General features: G+C 49.4%; 1 protein-coding gene across 2 annotated transcripts in view; it reads right to left on the reverse strand.

The window, feature by feature from the left end:
* The window catches only part of TyrRS-m (Tyrosine--tRNA ligase, mitochondrial), an 80,857-nt gene that overhangs the window by 24,712 nt on the left and 38,681 nt on the right, over positions 1-17,464 (reverse strand). The window contains exons 1-3 of one of the 2 annotated variants that reach the window (XM_070523928.1): positions 1,482-1,633; positions 681-794; positions 14-158 (exon numbers count right to left, since the gene is read on the reverse strand). In XM_070523928.1, coding sequence (XP_070380029.1) covers positions 14-158; positions 681-794; positions 1,482-1,525 — 303 coding nt within the window. In that variant the 5' untranslated portion in view covers positions 1,526-1,633. Of the gene's footprint in view, positions 1-13; positions 159-680; positions 795-1,481; positions 1,634-17,464 lie in introns of those variants that run through there. The other variant, XM_070523927.1, reaches the window with a different exon arrangement.

The raw sequence follows: 17,464 nt of genomic DNA on the forward strand, positions 1-17,464 counted from the left end.
CTGCGGCACTTACCACAGCAATAACATCATGCCCCATTCTCTGCATGTGAAGCATTAGCACGATGGCCAAGAGGTTGCCGACATGAAGAGAGTCAGCTGTGGGGTCGAAACCGCAGTAGATGCACTGCTTCGTGGCCAACAGCTCGGTGACCTTGTCACTGTCGAATGACAAGAACCAAAGACGGTCACACTCTGGTCGGCAATCACGGCTGAAGTGCAGCCAGTGTGAGCAAAGAAACCTGCTACTTGTCGCACAAGGATGACAGTGGAATGTACAAATAACAATGTGATTTGCCAGTAGAAACGTGACCAAAGCCAATGCTCACTGTTTCTACATTACACGAACATCCTCCACTCGTCTTCCAGAACAACAGTGATGTCACAAACGATGCGACTATTGTGCAAGCCAAAGTGAGTACCCATGTGCCTTTGAAAGTTGATCTAACCTAACCTAACCTAAGCAAACATCACTTTATGTGCACATCTGTCAGCCACTGTGCATCCCAGTAAAATGTGGGTTATGTCAGACTACTCTGTTTAAAAAGTTCTGTTTCGATTTTTTCACTGCCACATATCTCGCCATAGTGTCAAATTCGTTATCTTGGCAACTGATGGTTTAGCGCATGCGCTCATTGGCTCAACACGCAGACATAGCGGGAACGGCACCCACGGGTACTCACATTTCAGGTGGATGCACTTCCCGGATGACAGCCCGCTGAAGAAGTTGTTTGAGCGCTTCCTTCGTACTGTGCTTTCGTGCCAAACATTGCGGCAGAGAAGCACGCCGTAAAAGCCTAAAGAAAGGAAGAAAAAATGGAAACGGTCAGACAACAATTACGAATTCTACGTTAGCTGATGATTGAGGCAGAATATTTGTCTTTTTTGTTAAGTTTAGCACGATTCGATTTTTCAAGGTCGTACTTCAGTAAAATCACGCGTTCGGGCCGCCGGTATGCCAACTCCCCAGGGCAAAATGCCTGTCGCGTGTGTTGCTTCGTTCAAGGCGATCCGAAGCTTCGCGTGTGTCTAATGCCGTTGTAACACGGACCATTTTCGATCGCGACAAGCCCTTTCGAGATCGAATTTGTCGACAGCGACCAACTTCTATTAGTATCTTGCGCAAAGGAACCTACCACGATCGAGGAACTTGATCCCGATCCGACTTCACCTCCAAAATGCACCGTGTAATACCCCTGTTTTAATGACAACACAGGCGAGGCAGCGCATCCCAGAAAAATACGAAGTTCGTTCTTCGCCCTTGAGTCAAACGTCAAGATCGCACTTGCGTAGAATTAGCAAGATTACGCAAACGCAATAAAATAATAATTATAATAATAAAAACACGGCGAACGTACAGCGGCTACCGACCGAGTTGAGTTCCCAAGAGTTCCCATCCTCTCTCTACCTGGCGGCTACAACTGCCAGCCAGCACAGGCATTGACCGACTGCGATGTGCTCGAGCCGCGTGCCAAGAAACTTACCTTGTTGATTTCGAGAAAGATACCACGACTTTTCGAGACAACATGAAGACACAACGAAATGTATCGCCTTGTCTCAAACTCTAGCCGCTCTTGTGTTCATGCAACACACGTGAAAAGCACGGCGGTTTCGTGCGGTTATGTTTTGCACAATGTTGGCAGCGCAAGGATAAAGATTACGCTAACGATCGCAGAATCTGCTAAATGGGCCCATTTAGCATGCACAATAATTTACAACAAATTTGACGCAAAGTATAGAAGGGTCGCTCAGGAGCGAGCCGGATCTCTCGAGCCGCTCTTTTTAAAGATCGAGTGAGCCGTGAGACGGAGCCGGCTCCCTCTAGCTCAGTGAGCGTGGCGCGAGAAAGCACCTGCACTCAACCCTTTCTCACACGAGCTCACAAGAGTCGCAATCATGGTAGCAATTAACATGAGTCGCAACCGCTGTCTTTGAATAAGTTTACTGTAGTGTGAGAGAAAGAGGTATTTATTACAATAGAAAAGCTGAGAGGTCGGCCTGAATCGGTGTTCTGACCTGCCACTCGGCGTTGGAGGAAGGAGAAAGTAGTGCGCCCATATTATGTGGCGTTAATTCGCGCTGTCTTGTGGAGGACAAGCGGATACTTGAGGCCGAACACGTAATTTTATTTTAGTCGGCACCAGTGGTACAGTGAGTAGTGTGGTTGAAGTGGTGTTCTGTGCCCCGACCTCACAACGAGGTTGGCCCACGATTGCTTACCGACCTGTGAGAGCAGCCCATGACACTACGTCACCCCAAGACGTTGGACCAAGCCATTTGCCAAGCAAAAGGCCCGACCTTCCGACGTGATCAAAGGGCATGCAGGCATGAGCTGATCATGGCCCTCGCTTAATTGTCTGCTCGGCCACCGACTTCCCGGCCTGTTACCGACCGTCAACCATTGGCCCAGTTGCATTGGGAGGCCAGTCATGCCGGCGCGGTCACATGATCAAGCATGGCCGCGCCCACGCGCCGCTGCTGAAAACCGTCTGTATGGAAACAAAGCGCTGCATTAGCTGAGGTCTACTGCGTCGGCTGCAGTGAACCGCGCCCACGCGTCACCTGCGCGCTGCATCTCGCGGTCTAACCATTAGCGATCGCGAGGCGTTGATCGCGCCACACCTCGCTCCGTTTGCAATGTGCCGCACGAGACAGATTGTCCGCGCCAGCCACGCTAGTCGCACTCGATCGCACTGTTCCTTTCAGCCAGTTCTTTCTGAACGATGAGCGACGCAACCGGTGGGAGTGCTTCGTCAGCCGCCGCAGCTGCCAAACGAGCTGCCCGAGCTGAGGCTCAGCGCCGGAGACGTCAGAATCCAGAGGTCCGCGCCGCCGAAGCAGAAGCCAAGCGCCGGCGCCGTGAAGAAGTGCGCGCCGCCGAAGCAGAAGCCAGGCGTCGCCGAGAAGACCCTGCATTTCGTGCCGCCGAGGCAGAAGCTCGACGCCGCCGACGTCAGAATGCAGAGGACCGCGCCGTCGAAGCAGAAGCTAACTGCCGTCGCCAGGGGGAAGTACGCGCCGCCGAAGCGGAAGTTAGGCGTCGCCGCCGCCGAGAAGACCTTGCTTTTCGCGCCGCCGAGGCCGAAGCTCGACGCCGCCGACGTCAGAATGCAGCGGTCCGCGCCGCCGAAGCAGAAGCCAAGCGCCGTCGCCGAAAAGATCCGGAAGTGCGCGCGGCCGAAGCGGAAGCTAGGCGTCGCCGTCGCCGTGAAAACCCTGCGGTCCGCGCCACCGAGGCCGAAACCAGACGCAAGGCGAAGCTCGCAAGGACTCGGGGTGCAACAGAGACGTCCCGGCGGCAGTTTCGAGACAATCCGTTAGGGAGTGCGTGTTCAGTGTGTGGTCGGCTCTGGTTCCAAAACGACCTGAAACCGCTAACGGATAGGTGCCACAAGACGCTCCAGCGAGAATTTCCCAACTCGGACCTGTGCCAGTTCAGGCTGTGCTCGACGTGCATGCAATCTGTGCGGAAGGGCGACGTTCCTTCATCTTCCCACAACCAACGGTTGCAAATGTCCCCCGAAACCAGCACACCTCCCAGAACTCGATGCGGTGAGTGAAGGCCGTTTCATATGCTGCGACTTGAGTGACAAAAAATTTGTGCAGTCACACGCATCACTATGCGATTTTTAGAGGGCCAATTTGACCTGACTGAGATTTCAACTTTGCAACTGGTGCGATGCCCAGGGTTGATTGCTACCAAGTTCTGTGGCACGCGCCAATAATTATTCAGTATAATGACAAAAAAAAAGCTGTTTGTTATACAGTTGAACCCCTTTATAAGTGACATGTACCAGGGAGCAGTTTATGTCTCTTATATGAGAGGTCTCTTATAAGCAGGGTACCAAGTTCTCATTTCCTAACCAGCCCTTATTTCGATATTGGCATCATACAATGAAAACAAGCACAAAGGAAGGCTGTTGTAAAAGGTTTATCATTTGACATTTGTTGTTACACGACGTTACTGGTGAAATAGTTCTCAAGCTTGGTTTACTTCATGGCTGCATTGACAGTGTTCTTCAGCACTTCTTCCAGCTTGGTGACAAGGTGAAGAGTTCCTTCATGATCACTGGTCCAAAGCTGTATGTGGTAATGAACTCAGCCAAGTACTGTCATGACCTCCCCAGGAGTCACTGGTGCTGCACAATCACTTTCATTGTCAGACACATCTGTAACACTGTCTTCACTTTTCTAATTTTCCTGCACCATCCTGATTATGTTCTCATCACAGAGGTCTTCTGTAACAGCAAGATTTTCATCCACTTCAACAAAGCCCTGAAGAGTGCCTGATTTGTTAAGGTTCCTCTGGATGATTGCTCAAGATTCTGGCTCCTCATCCGCATAATCAGAAATCTTCTGCAATGTCCTTGTCCTGTGTCATCCTGCGGCAGATTAAACCTGCTTTATGGAAGTACCCTCTCACAGTGCTCTTATTAATGTCATTCCAGGAGCCAGTTAGCATTTCAACTGCTGTCCTCAAGCTGATTGTTGTTTCCCCATTCTGCAGCATATAAAACAGCAGCCGTTGAACAAGCAATCCTCTGTACTTTGCTTTGACGGCTCTTATGGCCCCTTGATCCAGAGGCTGTGGCAAAGACTTGCAGCCAGGTGGGAAATAGCTCAGCTCAACAACTTTAAATAACGAGGTTTTCATGTGTGCCGACCAGCTGTCTAGAAACAGTAGCATTCTTCTGCTTTTTGATGCCATCTTCTGATCAAAACTGGACAGCCATTTGTCAAAAATCTGAGCTGTCATCCGTGCAGCCTTTTTTGCAGTGTGTATTTATTTATTTACAGGTATACTGCGGTCATAAATGAGATCAAGCAAATGGGATTCTGTACAAACAATAAAATATTCGTTTTTTACTGTCCCAACATATCAAAAACAAAATAACACTCGCATAGAACAAGAATGGATGAACACATTACAATAACAAGGTAGAACAGACACCACACCATATTTAAAGGGCAGACACAGCATGCTCAAATACGGTGACTGTATCTGATAAAAATACACTGGCAGGCAAGGCATTCCACTCCTGGACTATGCGTGGAAAAAAATGAATGTTTGAAAATGTTTGTGCGAGACGAATAGGGAAGCAAGTTGTGAGAACTACGCTACATTCACAGAGTAGTTCTTTAGCCACCGTGGGTTTTAGGACTTGCCAATAACCATAACTTTTCTTTTTCAGTTTTTCATATTAGTACAGAACATAGCTGTAATACGATCTTTGGACTTTTGCCTTCACTGAAATCTTGTTTAGCAAGGGTAAACGTTTTTCCAGGGAGCATTTTGAAAAATATTTCCGACTCATCCAGGTTGAAGACATTGCAAGCCTTCCTTCCTCTCAGCAGTACTGGGAATGTCTCGTCTTTCCACTGTGTTACGTTATTCTCGTTGGCAGCTTTACTTTCGCTGCAAGCAGCTTTGTAGCTGATTCCATGTTTACGCCTGAAGCGGTCAAATCATCCTTGACTGACCTCAAACTCGATGCCAAGGCCAAACGCAAGCTGCCTGCCTCTGGCTTCAACCAAGGGTCTGCTGAGTGGTATGTTTTTGCTCTGTGCATCCGTATTCACAGAAGTGCTTCTAAGGCAGGAAGGGATGACTTACGCAGTTTCAATGTGCTTGCTCCGGTTGGAACTTCTTTTAACAGCTTCTCTCGTTGGGTCCAAATCCTGCCGATCGTCTTTCTAGACAACCCAAATATTCCTGACAGTGTGTGCTTGCTTCATTCTGCACTTTATATCCGCAATGGTGTCCAACTTTGTTGCAGCAGTCGGGAAAGTACGGCGCTCGAAGGAGCTGTCCGCCATAGTTAGGCGGTGACAGCCAGGCAATGACAGCGAATAAAGACAACAGCACATGGAAAAAGAAGATTAGAACAGTGGGGCGATGGCGATTTGGCTATACACTGTGGATAGGGTTCATAGGGTCACCTGCAGCCTAAGCAGAACTAAGAATTTATAATGAAGCTAAATGGAAAAAAATATACGGGGATGTATAAATGGTGAAAATGATGGGTAAAATACATTATTTCTAAAAGCGTAGCCTTTGAGATTTATAGCTTCGTCTGTCGTCGCGCTTTCTGCTGATTCTTTGCTAACTCAAGTGCCTGAAAGTGCGGTCGTGCTTGTACCCTTGGTGGTAAGCTTGGAGTGCTTCTCTGTGAAGCATTCCATTGCAGTGGCTTTAATTGTTGTTCTTTTGCTGACTGATCCACTATGTGAACGTCTGTCACTTCCTTTTGCTACCATAATGGCCATAACTGCAGTCGCTGGCCGACAGCACCGCATGTAAGGAAAGAATTTCTGTTACAAGTGAGGTTATTGACCAAAATTCACAAACAACTAGTCCTTTACAACCAATTGTCTTCTATATCCTTTGTCTCTTACAAAAGAGGTCTAATTAATGGGAGAGATAAGGTGGCCTACTATGTGAGCAAATAGTGTCCATTATACCCGATTTACCGTTATATCCATGCCTCTTATAAAAGGGTTCCTCTGTAATAATATTGACCTGTCTCTATTTGGAGCAAACAATATGCGTGTTCTGTGATTTAAAAGTGTTTTGAAGCTTATATGTGCTTTGGAGTGTACAACAGCAGCTTGTGAACTTCAGTGCGAGGAGACATAGCAGATGTTCACAGTTGTTCGCAGCTGGTAGTTCAGCACTTTGTGTTGTCTCATGTGCCTGCTATGTCCCTGTCATTCTGCCTGCACTACAACAAATGGCAAGATGAACTATCAACATGCCATATCAACAAGCCCGTAGAGGTAAATGTATTCTTTCATAGTCTGTAGAGGGTGACTGGTGATCCTGAACTCTTGTTCCCTTGCCAGGCTACTGATCATTAGCTTTGTCTTCTGCATATTAATCTTCAACCCCACTCTTACACCTTCTCTGTTAAGGCCCTCAATCATTAGTTGTAATTTGTCGCCAGTGTTGCTTAACAGGACAATGTCATGTGCAAACCAAAGGTTGCTGAGATATGTATTTGCCGTTGATCCTCACTCCTATGCCTTCCCTATTTAATAGCTTGAATACTTCTTCCAAGCACGCACTGAATAGCATTGGAGAGATTGTGTCTCCTTGCCTGACCCCTTTCTTTATGGGCATGTTTCTAGTTTTCTTCTGGAGAATCAAGGTAGCTGCGGAATCTTTGTAGATATTCTCAGATATTCATGTAAGCCTCCTGTACTCCTTGATTACGTAATGCCTCTATGACTGCTGGTATCTCTACTGGATCAAATGCCTTTTCATAATCCATGAAAGCCATGTAGAGAGGTTGATTGTACTCTGCAGTTTACCTGATTGATGAAATGGATGTGATCCATGGTAGAGTATCCCTTCCTGAAGCCAGCCTGTTCTCTAGGTTGACTTAAATCAAGTGTTGCCCTTATTCTATTGGAAATTGTCGTGGTTAATGTCCAACAATGCAACACGTCATCTTTTGCAAGGTTATTTTAGGCACTGCATAGGTCACAAGCTTATTGTCACATAATCTTTATACACTTGACTGTTCACAAACTATGCCAAAATGTGAACGACAGTTAATATAGATGTGCACTGCAGGACATCAAAACAGTGACATTTGTCGAGGGAGGTTTGGTGAAAGGTGTATGCAGAGAAATGAATGACACATGCTGAAGCATTCATTTATTTATTTATTTACTTCACAGGCTGCAAGGTTGTAGTAGTAGGTGAGGGGGAATAAAGAAGTAGATACAGAAGGAAGGAGGGCACAACATTACACAACACTTAACAAACAATAACAGAAAAAAACATGAAAAGGGCTCTTTCAAACAGAACTGAAGCGGAATGAAAGAAAAACGATAACAGGGCACAAAGCTATGCAAAGCTTAACAATAAAAATCAGCTAACGAAGAAGGCTTTCCTATGAATAGCATAAAAAGGCTTAAATCTGCCCATGTGTCATGGTGATACATACTCAGTGGCCCAAGAATGGGCTAGGTTAAACAAAGGAAATTCAAGTAAATTATTAAAAATAATGATGTCATGACATCTTTGCACTCTGATGGTACCTGTGAGCTGACATAACATTTGCAAGCCTTGCGTGGTTTATTTCTTGGCTACAAAGAAACGTGCTAATTGAAACTTGGAGCAACCAGACCATAAATAATTCAGGAATCCCGTTTTTACCGTTCTTTACCTCGGTGTGGAGCAGCAGGCCAAGGATGCGCTCCTTCGGTCAACCGTTTCGCTTTTTCTCATCATTAAATATTCTTCTCCTTCCCTCTATCTGCCCTAGCGATTCTAGGGGTTAAGGAGTTCTTAATTGCTGCAAAAATGTAAGCTAAAATGCTTGCCAGCGAACGTATTGTCTCCCTTGGAAATGCAGTGGGTTTCGACACTTCCTTTGTGCTATCGCTCCACGATGCCCTACTACAGCTGTTGGTGTTCTGTTAAAAAGCCCTCATTCTGTTGTTCAGGGACTAACATCCCATTAATTCCTTATATGAACATAGGCTTCGCTGACGAGTGTCGCATACACTGGCCTCTCACTACTTCCACTGATGGTTCCATACTTCAGCATGACTTGCAACTGATCCAAGTCTGGTGCAGTAAATGGCTTGTGTCCCTTTATGTTAACAAAGCAATAGTATTTTCATTTTACCATCGATGTAACTACATATACCTGCTACTTACTTTCTGAATGAAAGTAAAAATGGCATGAAAATGGCTGTCGGGCTGCGTCCATTTTTTACGGCTTCTTCAGTGTTTCTCACTTTATAATTTCGAATAGCCCTTATTTTCTCCTTGTTGATAAGGTTTGACAGTTCCGCTAATTCTATGTTATCTCTTGAGTTGGACACTTTCATTCTTTGTAGCTTATTTATTAGGTCCTTTGTTGCTTGGGAGAGTCTGCCTACTGGTTTCCTTGCCTCCCACTTCAATTGCTGCCTCTGAAGCAAGCCTCGTTATGGTTTGATTCATTACCTCTATGTCATCATCATCATCTTTCTGTTCTAAGGTTGCATATTTGTTTGCAAGTACCAGCCTAAATTTGTCTGCTTTTACCCTTACTGCCTCTAAGTTGACCTGTTTCTTCTTGACAAATTTTACTCTTTCTCCATTCCTTGCCTAGCCCTCACTAACCTATGATCACTGAACTTTACCCTACCTGTCACTTCTACGCCCTTCACTATGCTGGGATCGGCTGGAAGTATGAAATCAGTTTCATTTCTCGTTTCACCATTAGGGCTTTTCCGGGTCCACTTTCTGTTGCTATGCTTCCTGAAAGAGGTGTTCATTACTCGCAGCTTATTCCTTTCTGCGAATTCTACCAGTATCTCTCGTCTAGCATTCCTAGAATCGACGCCACAGTTGCCAAGTGCTTGTTCACCAGCTTGGATCCCATAGGGCAGACATTGTCAGCTCCAAACTGGAAGCTTACCATTATTATTAAAAAGGAAGGTGTACAATCAGTGCATTTTACCGGTGCTGACATATGGGGCAGAGACTTGGAGACTGACAAAGAAGCTCGAGAACAAGTTAAGGACTGCACAAAGAGTGATGGAATGAAGAATACTAGGCATAATGTTAAGAGACAGAAAGAGAGCACTTTGGATCAGAGAGCAAATGGGTATAGCCGATATTCTAATTGACATAATGAGAAAAAATGAAGCTGGGAAGGTCATGTTAGATAACCGTTGGACCAGTAGGGTTACAGAATGGGTAACAAGAGAAGGGAAGTGCAGTCGAGGGTGGCAGAAGACTAGGCGGGGCGATGAAATTAGGAAATTCACGGGCGCTAGTTGGAATCAGTTGGCGCAGGACAGGGGTAATTGGAGATCGCAGGGAAAGGCCTTCATCCTGCAGTGGACATAGAATGGGTTGATGATGGATGGATAGAATGTTTTCCACACTTGAAGTATCAGAAATATGCTTGATTTACAGTTGTGCGCTTTGCTTTTGGTTGGTGTTAGTATTCCTTGTTAGATCTTGCATATGCATGCCCCGCTGATGTAATAGTCTTTGGAAGTTTAAGGGTTCAATAAATGATGAAGGAATAAATTTGAGCGCAAGAGCTTTTTTTTACCTGTGACTCCCATTGAGAGAGAAATAAATAAATAAACATGTTTATTACATAAACGAAGCTTTGGACAGGCGTCCTCATTCCAGCATTCCTTGAGCTCAGGCCTCGTCCTGGGCCCTCGCTATCAGTTGTTGCTGATCCTCGAGGTCGAAGCTAGCCAAGGCTCTGTCCCAAAGCTTGTTGGTTTGACAAAGGTTTGGAAGATGTAATGATGATAATGTTTGGAGGATGATGGCTGCTTGCCTGCAACCCTCTACTATGCCTGACCCGGGTTCCGTGCAGAAGTGGCATTGCAAAGAGAATTATTGTGTAGGGGCTATGAGGTGATTTCTGGTTGGGTGGGGGAATGTAATAATTTGCAGAGTTCAGCGAAATCGCTCCTGCTCTCTAGGTAGTGACTTGCGTGGGGTTGCATATGTTTTGCGGGTCAGCTTGTAACGTTGCATGATGTCTTGGTACGAGACTAGAGGGTGGACATGCTCGGGTTCGATTTCCTCGGCGTCGACTCAGTGTGTCAAATCTCGAGTCGTGTGGTTCGAGACCTCGTTGCCAGGAATGCTGTCATGAGCTGGCACCCTGCTGATCATGAGCGACCTCGTTGGTGGCCTTTGGTTGATGATTTTGAGCTCAATGGCATGAATTCTGCCCCGCTAGCGAAGCTGCGTCATGCCTGTTGGGAGTCAGTCACTGTGATGTCCACCTCTGTTTGGGAAAGCGCGAGGCCTATGGCCGCTTCTCCGGCTTGTAGGGTTGTTTTGGGGGAGTGAAATGCTGCTTCTATGTTCTTTGTTGATTATCGTGCCTGTTGTGCCTGCGCACCTGGGGTTAGACCCTGCATCCATGTAGGCTGTAGAGGGTTGACTCCCAAATTACTTGTGTATGGCTCGGGTGCGGGCCTCCGTTCGCTGTGCATGGTGCACTGGGTGCATGTTATGAGGTAGGGGACTTACGGTGATGTTTTTCCCGATGGCATGGGGCAAGCTCTCAATCTGAGACGGCGGATGGCTGAGTGGTGCAGAGAGCCCCAGACACAAGAGGATGGACCTCTCTGTTTCCGTAACCGCCAACCTAATTCGCTGGCTGGATAAATGTGCCTTAATCAGCTCGTCGGCTGTGTTGTGCACTCCTAGTCGTACAAGGTGTGCTGTGGACATACTGATCAGCAGGCCCATTGCCTGCTTATGTGACTTTCTGATCATTGTGTTGATTTCTTTAATTGCGTCGCATTGAATAGTGCGTGTTGAATAGTGATTGCCATAGAAATGTGACTGCCACGGCTGGCAATTCAACCCCTCACCTTGTGTTAGCAGCAGAATGCCACAGCCATAGTGGCAGGTGAATAAATTGAAAGAAATTTCATTGCCGACATACTTTTTTTTTTCTTGCTTGTATGTATGTAAAAATTGCGAGAAATGAGTGTGTCATTGCAATAAAAAGCTGTTAGTAGCCCTTTATTATATAAACTGCATATTGTGTACTTGAAATGCAGCAATTTCTTTTAAAATCCCAGGGTGAAATGTTCTTGCAAGTAGCATTGTACTTCATTACTTCTAAAGGTAGTAATGACAGAGAATATGTATGGGTTTGCACAGTAACATGTGTGAACACAAACTTTATTAGAAAATGTTACGCATGTATACCTCTGCACACTTGATTAGCTGTGGACATGCAAGAACCGTTTATACTTGAAGGATACAATCATTCATCATTCACACAAAGAGCAACTGGCTGACTTCACTGCAGTTTGGTTTACTTTTCTTTAACATGTTGTCTTCTACTGTTTCATCTACATAAGAACAGGCTGTGTGCGTGCGTTTTGAATTGCTGCACAAGTTTCACATGACGTTGCGGGAGGGTGCGCTGTCACTGTGCAAGCTAACAATGTTATGCAACAGTATAATTAGTTAGCGTTCAAAGCCAGGGTTAATACTGGTGCAGTAAGGATACAAAGTCTGCAACATAATAAAGGTATATTGGTCTCCTTGCATGCAAAAAAAGAAAAGACTCCATCAGAGAAGAGATACAGTGTATATGAAATATTCTGAGACAAATTGACGACTCTGTTTATTCATGCCACAGAGTTAAATATGCTATCATGGAAAATTCATTACGATAGCCTGCGCATTTGTCATGTCAAATTTAATAAGCAAGTGGGGTAATATAACCTTCAAGATGCATTGGGAAATTTACGTGTGTGGAAAACCAATAGGAAAAGAATGCAACTAAACAGTCGTGCATTCAGAGCAACATTGAAACTTCGTGTACTCTGCTGTCTTGCCATTTGCCCTTGCAGAGGGTGCAATTACTTAAACTGCTCCGTACGGGCTATTTTTGTATGCTACTAAACAATTAAGAAAATCGTGATGACCTCAAAAGGCCATTTTGTCTCGTGGGGATCGAACATCTCGTAGCATTGGCAACTCAGGTGTGCCTATAGCATACGAAGCAAACGTGAAAATGCATTTCATTTGCCACGTGGCCGTCAACGAATGCACAGAAATGGGAGAATGGAATCTGCAGTACAAGTTCTTACAGCCAAGCTGCATACGGCCGCCCCGGCAATTTTTCTACGTCCGTGCGTGTACACCGTCGCGTTGCCAAAGAAAAACTTTCGTCTCCAGAGCTAGTGTAAAAGAGCCCAGTCTTGTAGGTTCATTAGCATAAGTGTCAAAACGTATGATGGATGGCCCACTGTTCGTCCCGGTGCGCTCGTCGCAAGTCTGGAGTGATTGATGACCGATTGAGCTCGGCGGAGCGCCGCCAGGGGGCAACCGTATCGCTGAGAAGGCCGTAATAAACCAATGCCTCCTTTACTAGATGCCAGCCGCGTTGCTCGCTTTCCCATTGCGGTTGCGGTTCCCTTAGTTGAAGTTAGTTCAGCATAAATTCCGTGAGGCGACGCTCGTTGCCTTTTCAACTTCCGGCGGATGTGGGCGGGGCGGCTGAATGCCGGCCTCAGAGATAGCAACAGACGCCGTGATAATCTCAGAGGCCGCAGCACGTGATCTAGGTCGCAGACGTCCGCCACAAGCGGCGCTCGTTGCCTTTTCGCGGAGGAGAGAAAAGGGAGAGGGCCAGGAACCGAGTTTACAGACAACGCGGCTGGCATCTAGTAAAGGAGGCATTGAATAAACACATACACGTGTGTATCGTCCTTTGTCTGTTCCTCTGTAGAGCGACTTCAGTGTCGCCTGTAGCGACCTTATCGGGAGTCGTTCTCAAGCGCCTCCCATGGGGCGGGGGCGGCCGCGTATCGTGCGCACCGAAGAGGAGCAACGCGTTCACCTACAACGACGACGGGAGAAGCAGCGAGAATGCGCGCGACGGCGGCGTGCAGCCGCCAGGGCCGCTCGTGCGTCCGTCGACGAGCTCGACCCGCTGCGTGCCCGCCTGGCCCGCCAAGAGCGTCGGCGCGCGCAGAACCGGGAATGCCAGCGCCGGCGGCGGGCCGCCGCCAAGGCCCGTCGCGGCGATCCCCGACCCGGCGACGATCTGCTGCTGCGGGCCCACGACGAGCGGGCGCGCGAACAGCACCGGGAACGCGAGCGGAGGCGGCGACGGAGCAGCACCGGCGAGATGCGGGCGGCGGAAGCCGCTCGCAAGCGGCGAGCCCGCGACGACCCCGAGTACAGCGAGGCCGAAAACGCGAAACGGCGACGGTGCTACAAGCCCCCGCAACTTTCCCCCGGTGTTTCGGCGCGGTTTGAGCGTGAGTTTCTGAAACGATCCGTTCGGCTCTGCGTGTGGTGGGGTGTGTGTGACCCAATCTCTGGTTCGCGGGCGATCTTACTAGCCTTTGATACGGCGTGCGTCGTCGGAGCGTGTGGAACGTGCCGTGTGAAGCGTTGCCGAAAGGCACAGTGCCTCGTTTCGCTGACGCGAACGAGTATACGTGCATCCGCCTATTCTCCCTTCGCGTACGTACCGGATTCGGCAATCTCCACGCATCGCACTTGTGTTGAGAGACGCCATTTCCCAAAACAGACCGCGAAATAGCTTTGGGCGTAATTTCGACGGCAGGTCGCAGCGATTGGTTCGATCGGTTGGTCGCAGTCAAAAAGGAGGTGCGGAGAGGGGAGGTCACTGCTGTTTCTGACGAAGGTTTTTTAACCAGAAAATACGCGTTTTGCGATTTTCTGAGAGGGACTGTTTGCTTATCGGCTGCCGCCCGTGACTAGAGAGAAAGCGGAGTCGTAACGTGCGCACCGCGATCGCAAGGCTGTAGATCAGCCGCAGCCTACTTTACAACGACGCCGTTTCGGAGAAAGGTACTACGCGAGGCGACTCCGCAATGGGACGGCCACGCATCGTTCGTTCTCCCGACGAGCAGGTGGTGGTGGTAGAAACATTTTATTCAAGAATAAGAGAGTTGCTGTGCGCCTGAGTAACGTGTGCGTAACCTCATCGAGGAACACGAAAGCCGTAACCAATAATTGAGTAAGAGTATAACGAACGGTCGGAATTCGGCCAGTGATAAACACCGGGGCCGCACATCTCCGCTCCGTCTGTACGTTTAATCTCGGACGAGATCTATCGGTGTCCACTGCAACGCCTGTCACCAGCTCCGGTCGATCGAGGTGGTGCTGTGGGGGGGGGGGGGGGGGTGCGGAGTGAGGAAGTTATTGTGGTGGAGAAAAGATGCGTGTTTACGCAGCCCTCGTAGGGCGCACGGCTCAGCATCTGTGGGTAAGGGAAACGATGCGTGGAAACGTTCAGGCAGTTCGACGAGAGAGGCGTTCCCGTCGCGACCGGTAGACGCGAACCCGGACGCCGGAAGTGTCCGACTTCTCCGGGTGTAGCGCACGTCCGCGCGGCGCGTCCTGCCGTTGATCGACAAGCTCGTGAGTGAACGAATAATTTCGCGTGCACTTAGTTTTTTTCTATACGAAAGCGTCAAATGGCCCATTGAGCGGAAAAGCAGGCGTCTGTAGCAGCAAAATGGCGCCTGAATTCCCATTGGCTGAGACGCGACGTCACGTGGGCGCCACGCCACGAGCGAGGGAGACTGGGCGAAAGGGAACAGCTGCGCGCCAGCTGTCGCGTGAGGGGAGAGGGCGCCGCCGTGACGCTGGCTCGGGCGGCACGCACCGCTATGGAGTCTCGAGCACCTATATCGCCGGCGGCCTCAACCTCGGCCGTACGGAAACGCGGCCGTCCGCGCCAGTACACTGCGGACGAAGTGAGGCAGCGCAAGAACGCGGCAAGACGAGCGAAGAGGCGGGCAGCGAAATCCACCGCCACCAAGACTCGAGACGCCAACACTCGCCGGGCGGAACGAGCAGCAGCGCAGCGCGCTCGGAGACAACACGAAGCCATCCGAAAGCGTGAGGCGGAAGCGGATCGCCAGGCAAAGCGTCTCAAGCGGCAAGACGAGGCGTTTCGACGACGCGAAGCCGAAGCAAAGCGTCGCAGGAGGCGGGAGCAGGCAGAGGCGAGGCGCCAGATGCGCGGAGGGGAAGCCGAAGCAAGATCGCTGTTGCACCGAGCAGCCACAGACCGATTCGTCGAAGCGTTCGTCGGGAATCCGTTCGGCAGCGCGTGTGGTGTGTGCGACAGATCGTGGTTTGCCGACGATGGGACCAAGGCACCGGAGAGGACGCATTCCCTCCTGGAACAACACTTCCCAGGTCAGAGAGTCACGGCATTCCAACTCTGTCGCGCATGCCTCGCGTCTCATTACTCGCATCGTCAAAGTCTCGAAGGGCCGCTATAATGATATCGCATTCACAACTCGCAAGAAGTGCTTAGGTGTCCCCGAGGGGGTATTTAGTTAGAAAAGGGAACTCACGAGGCAGTAACGAAACTGCAACACTGAAATCGGCTCAGAATCGTCATTATTTTGAGACCTTTTTGATCTTGACGGGAAGAGTTGGCTACCGTCCGAGAAAATGGACCTATGTTTTTTCTTTTCGAATTTCGCGCGTAAATAGCCCTGCCGCACCGTCAGTGTTACGTAACGCAAAAAGCAGGGATCTTTCATGAGAAGGAAGAAGCGGTGGTGACCAACGTGATGGCGCCTTGCTAGCAGGGCAATAAAGGCATGGAGTTTCTCTATAAACTCTGAGTAAAAAAAAAATGGCTGTGGCTTAGCTAAGGTTAAGCCCAGGATGCGAAGCATACTAGCCTTTATTTTAGTTGTTGAACCACTGTTTAGCCTGGTGAACTGCTGTTCCTTGGCTATATTTGGTTCGGCTAGACGAAGAAACAACTCATGCGTTACCCTGCTTCGCCTTCAAGAGTGGAACGCGACAGCGTTCCCGTCGACCCGCCAGCGACTACGCGCCCCGCATTGGACGCGGTGAGCGTCGAGCAACGCAGCGTTCGGCGCGGCAACGAAATGTGCGCCTGAGCAAGCGTCGCACGCCTGAGCCTTAGAAACAGCTCGTTTCTAAGGCAACACCGCATTCACTAGAGGCGCTTTTGTACCGCTTTGAAGCATCGTACTCGTGGCTCAGTGGTAGCGTCTCCGTCCCACACTCCGGAGACCCTGGTTCGATTCCCACCCAGCCCGTCTTGCAAGAGTTGAGCCAAAGCCACTTCTCCTCTGTCGTGACGTCACGGTGTCACGTGATTTCATGGTCACCGCCGCGCCTGAGGAGCTGGGTTGAGCCCTCGTAATATGCTTCGCATAAAAAATCGCCGCCCAAATTGTTAACCAGCGAAGCTGACACGTGCGGCCCCAGCGTTTATCACTGGGTTAAACCCTGACGTGTACGCAGCAGTTTCTCTCTGGCTTGAAACGGGTAGGCCACGCGTCGGACGTACTCCTGAGGAGCAAGCAGCTTTCATTCAGCGACGCGGCGAGCTGTACGTCTTGCCAATGCTGCAGCCAGGGCACAAGTACAGGCTTGTGTAGTCGAGCGCAAGCAGCAACTGCGTACTGAGAGCATCCACTAGCGTACCAAGCCGTCGTTTAATGAGCCGTCAGGATTAACCCAGTGATAAACACCGGGGCCGCACGTTTCAGCTTCGCTGGTTAACCATCTGTACGGAGTGCTTGGGCGGTGATTTTTACAGCGAAGCCAGCCGATTCGTCCGTCCTGTCGCCTGTACGCCGAAAACTCCGACGCAACCCCATGCGCGAGAAAAGAGGCGCGCGATAGGCTGCGCCAGTAGTGACGTCGATCGTTGCTCTCCGTCGCTGCCGAGCGCGCGCGCAGCAGTTTCTCCCCGGCCCCGAAATGGGGAGGCCACGCGTCATACGAACTCTTGAGGAGCAGGCAGCTTTCGATAAGCGACGCCGCGAGCAGAACCGGGAACGAGCCCGTCTTCGCCGTGCCAATGCTGCAGCCCGGGCACACGAACAAGCTCGTGCAGCAGAGCGCAAGCTGCAACTGCGTGCCGAGGATCCAGCAGCCTTCCAAGCAGTGCTTCAACGCAAAGCGGAATGCAAGCGGCAATGGCGG

This window comes from Dermacentor albipictus, chromosome 8 (genome assembly GCF_038994185.2).
Source record: "Dermacentor albipictus isolate Rhodes 1998 colony chromosome 8, USDA_Dalb.pri_finalv2, whole genome shotgun sequence".
NCBI classification, from domain to species: Eukaryota; Metazoa; Arthropoda; class Arachnida; order Ixodida; family Ixodidae; genus Dermacentor; species Dermacentor albipictus.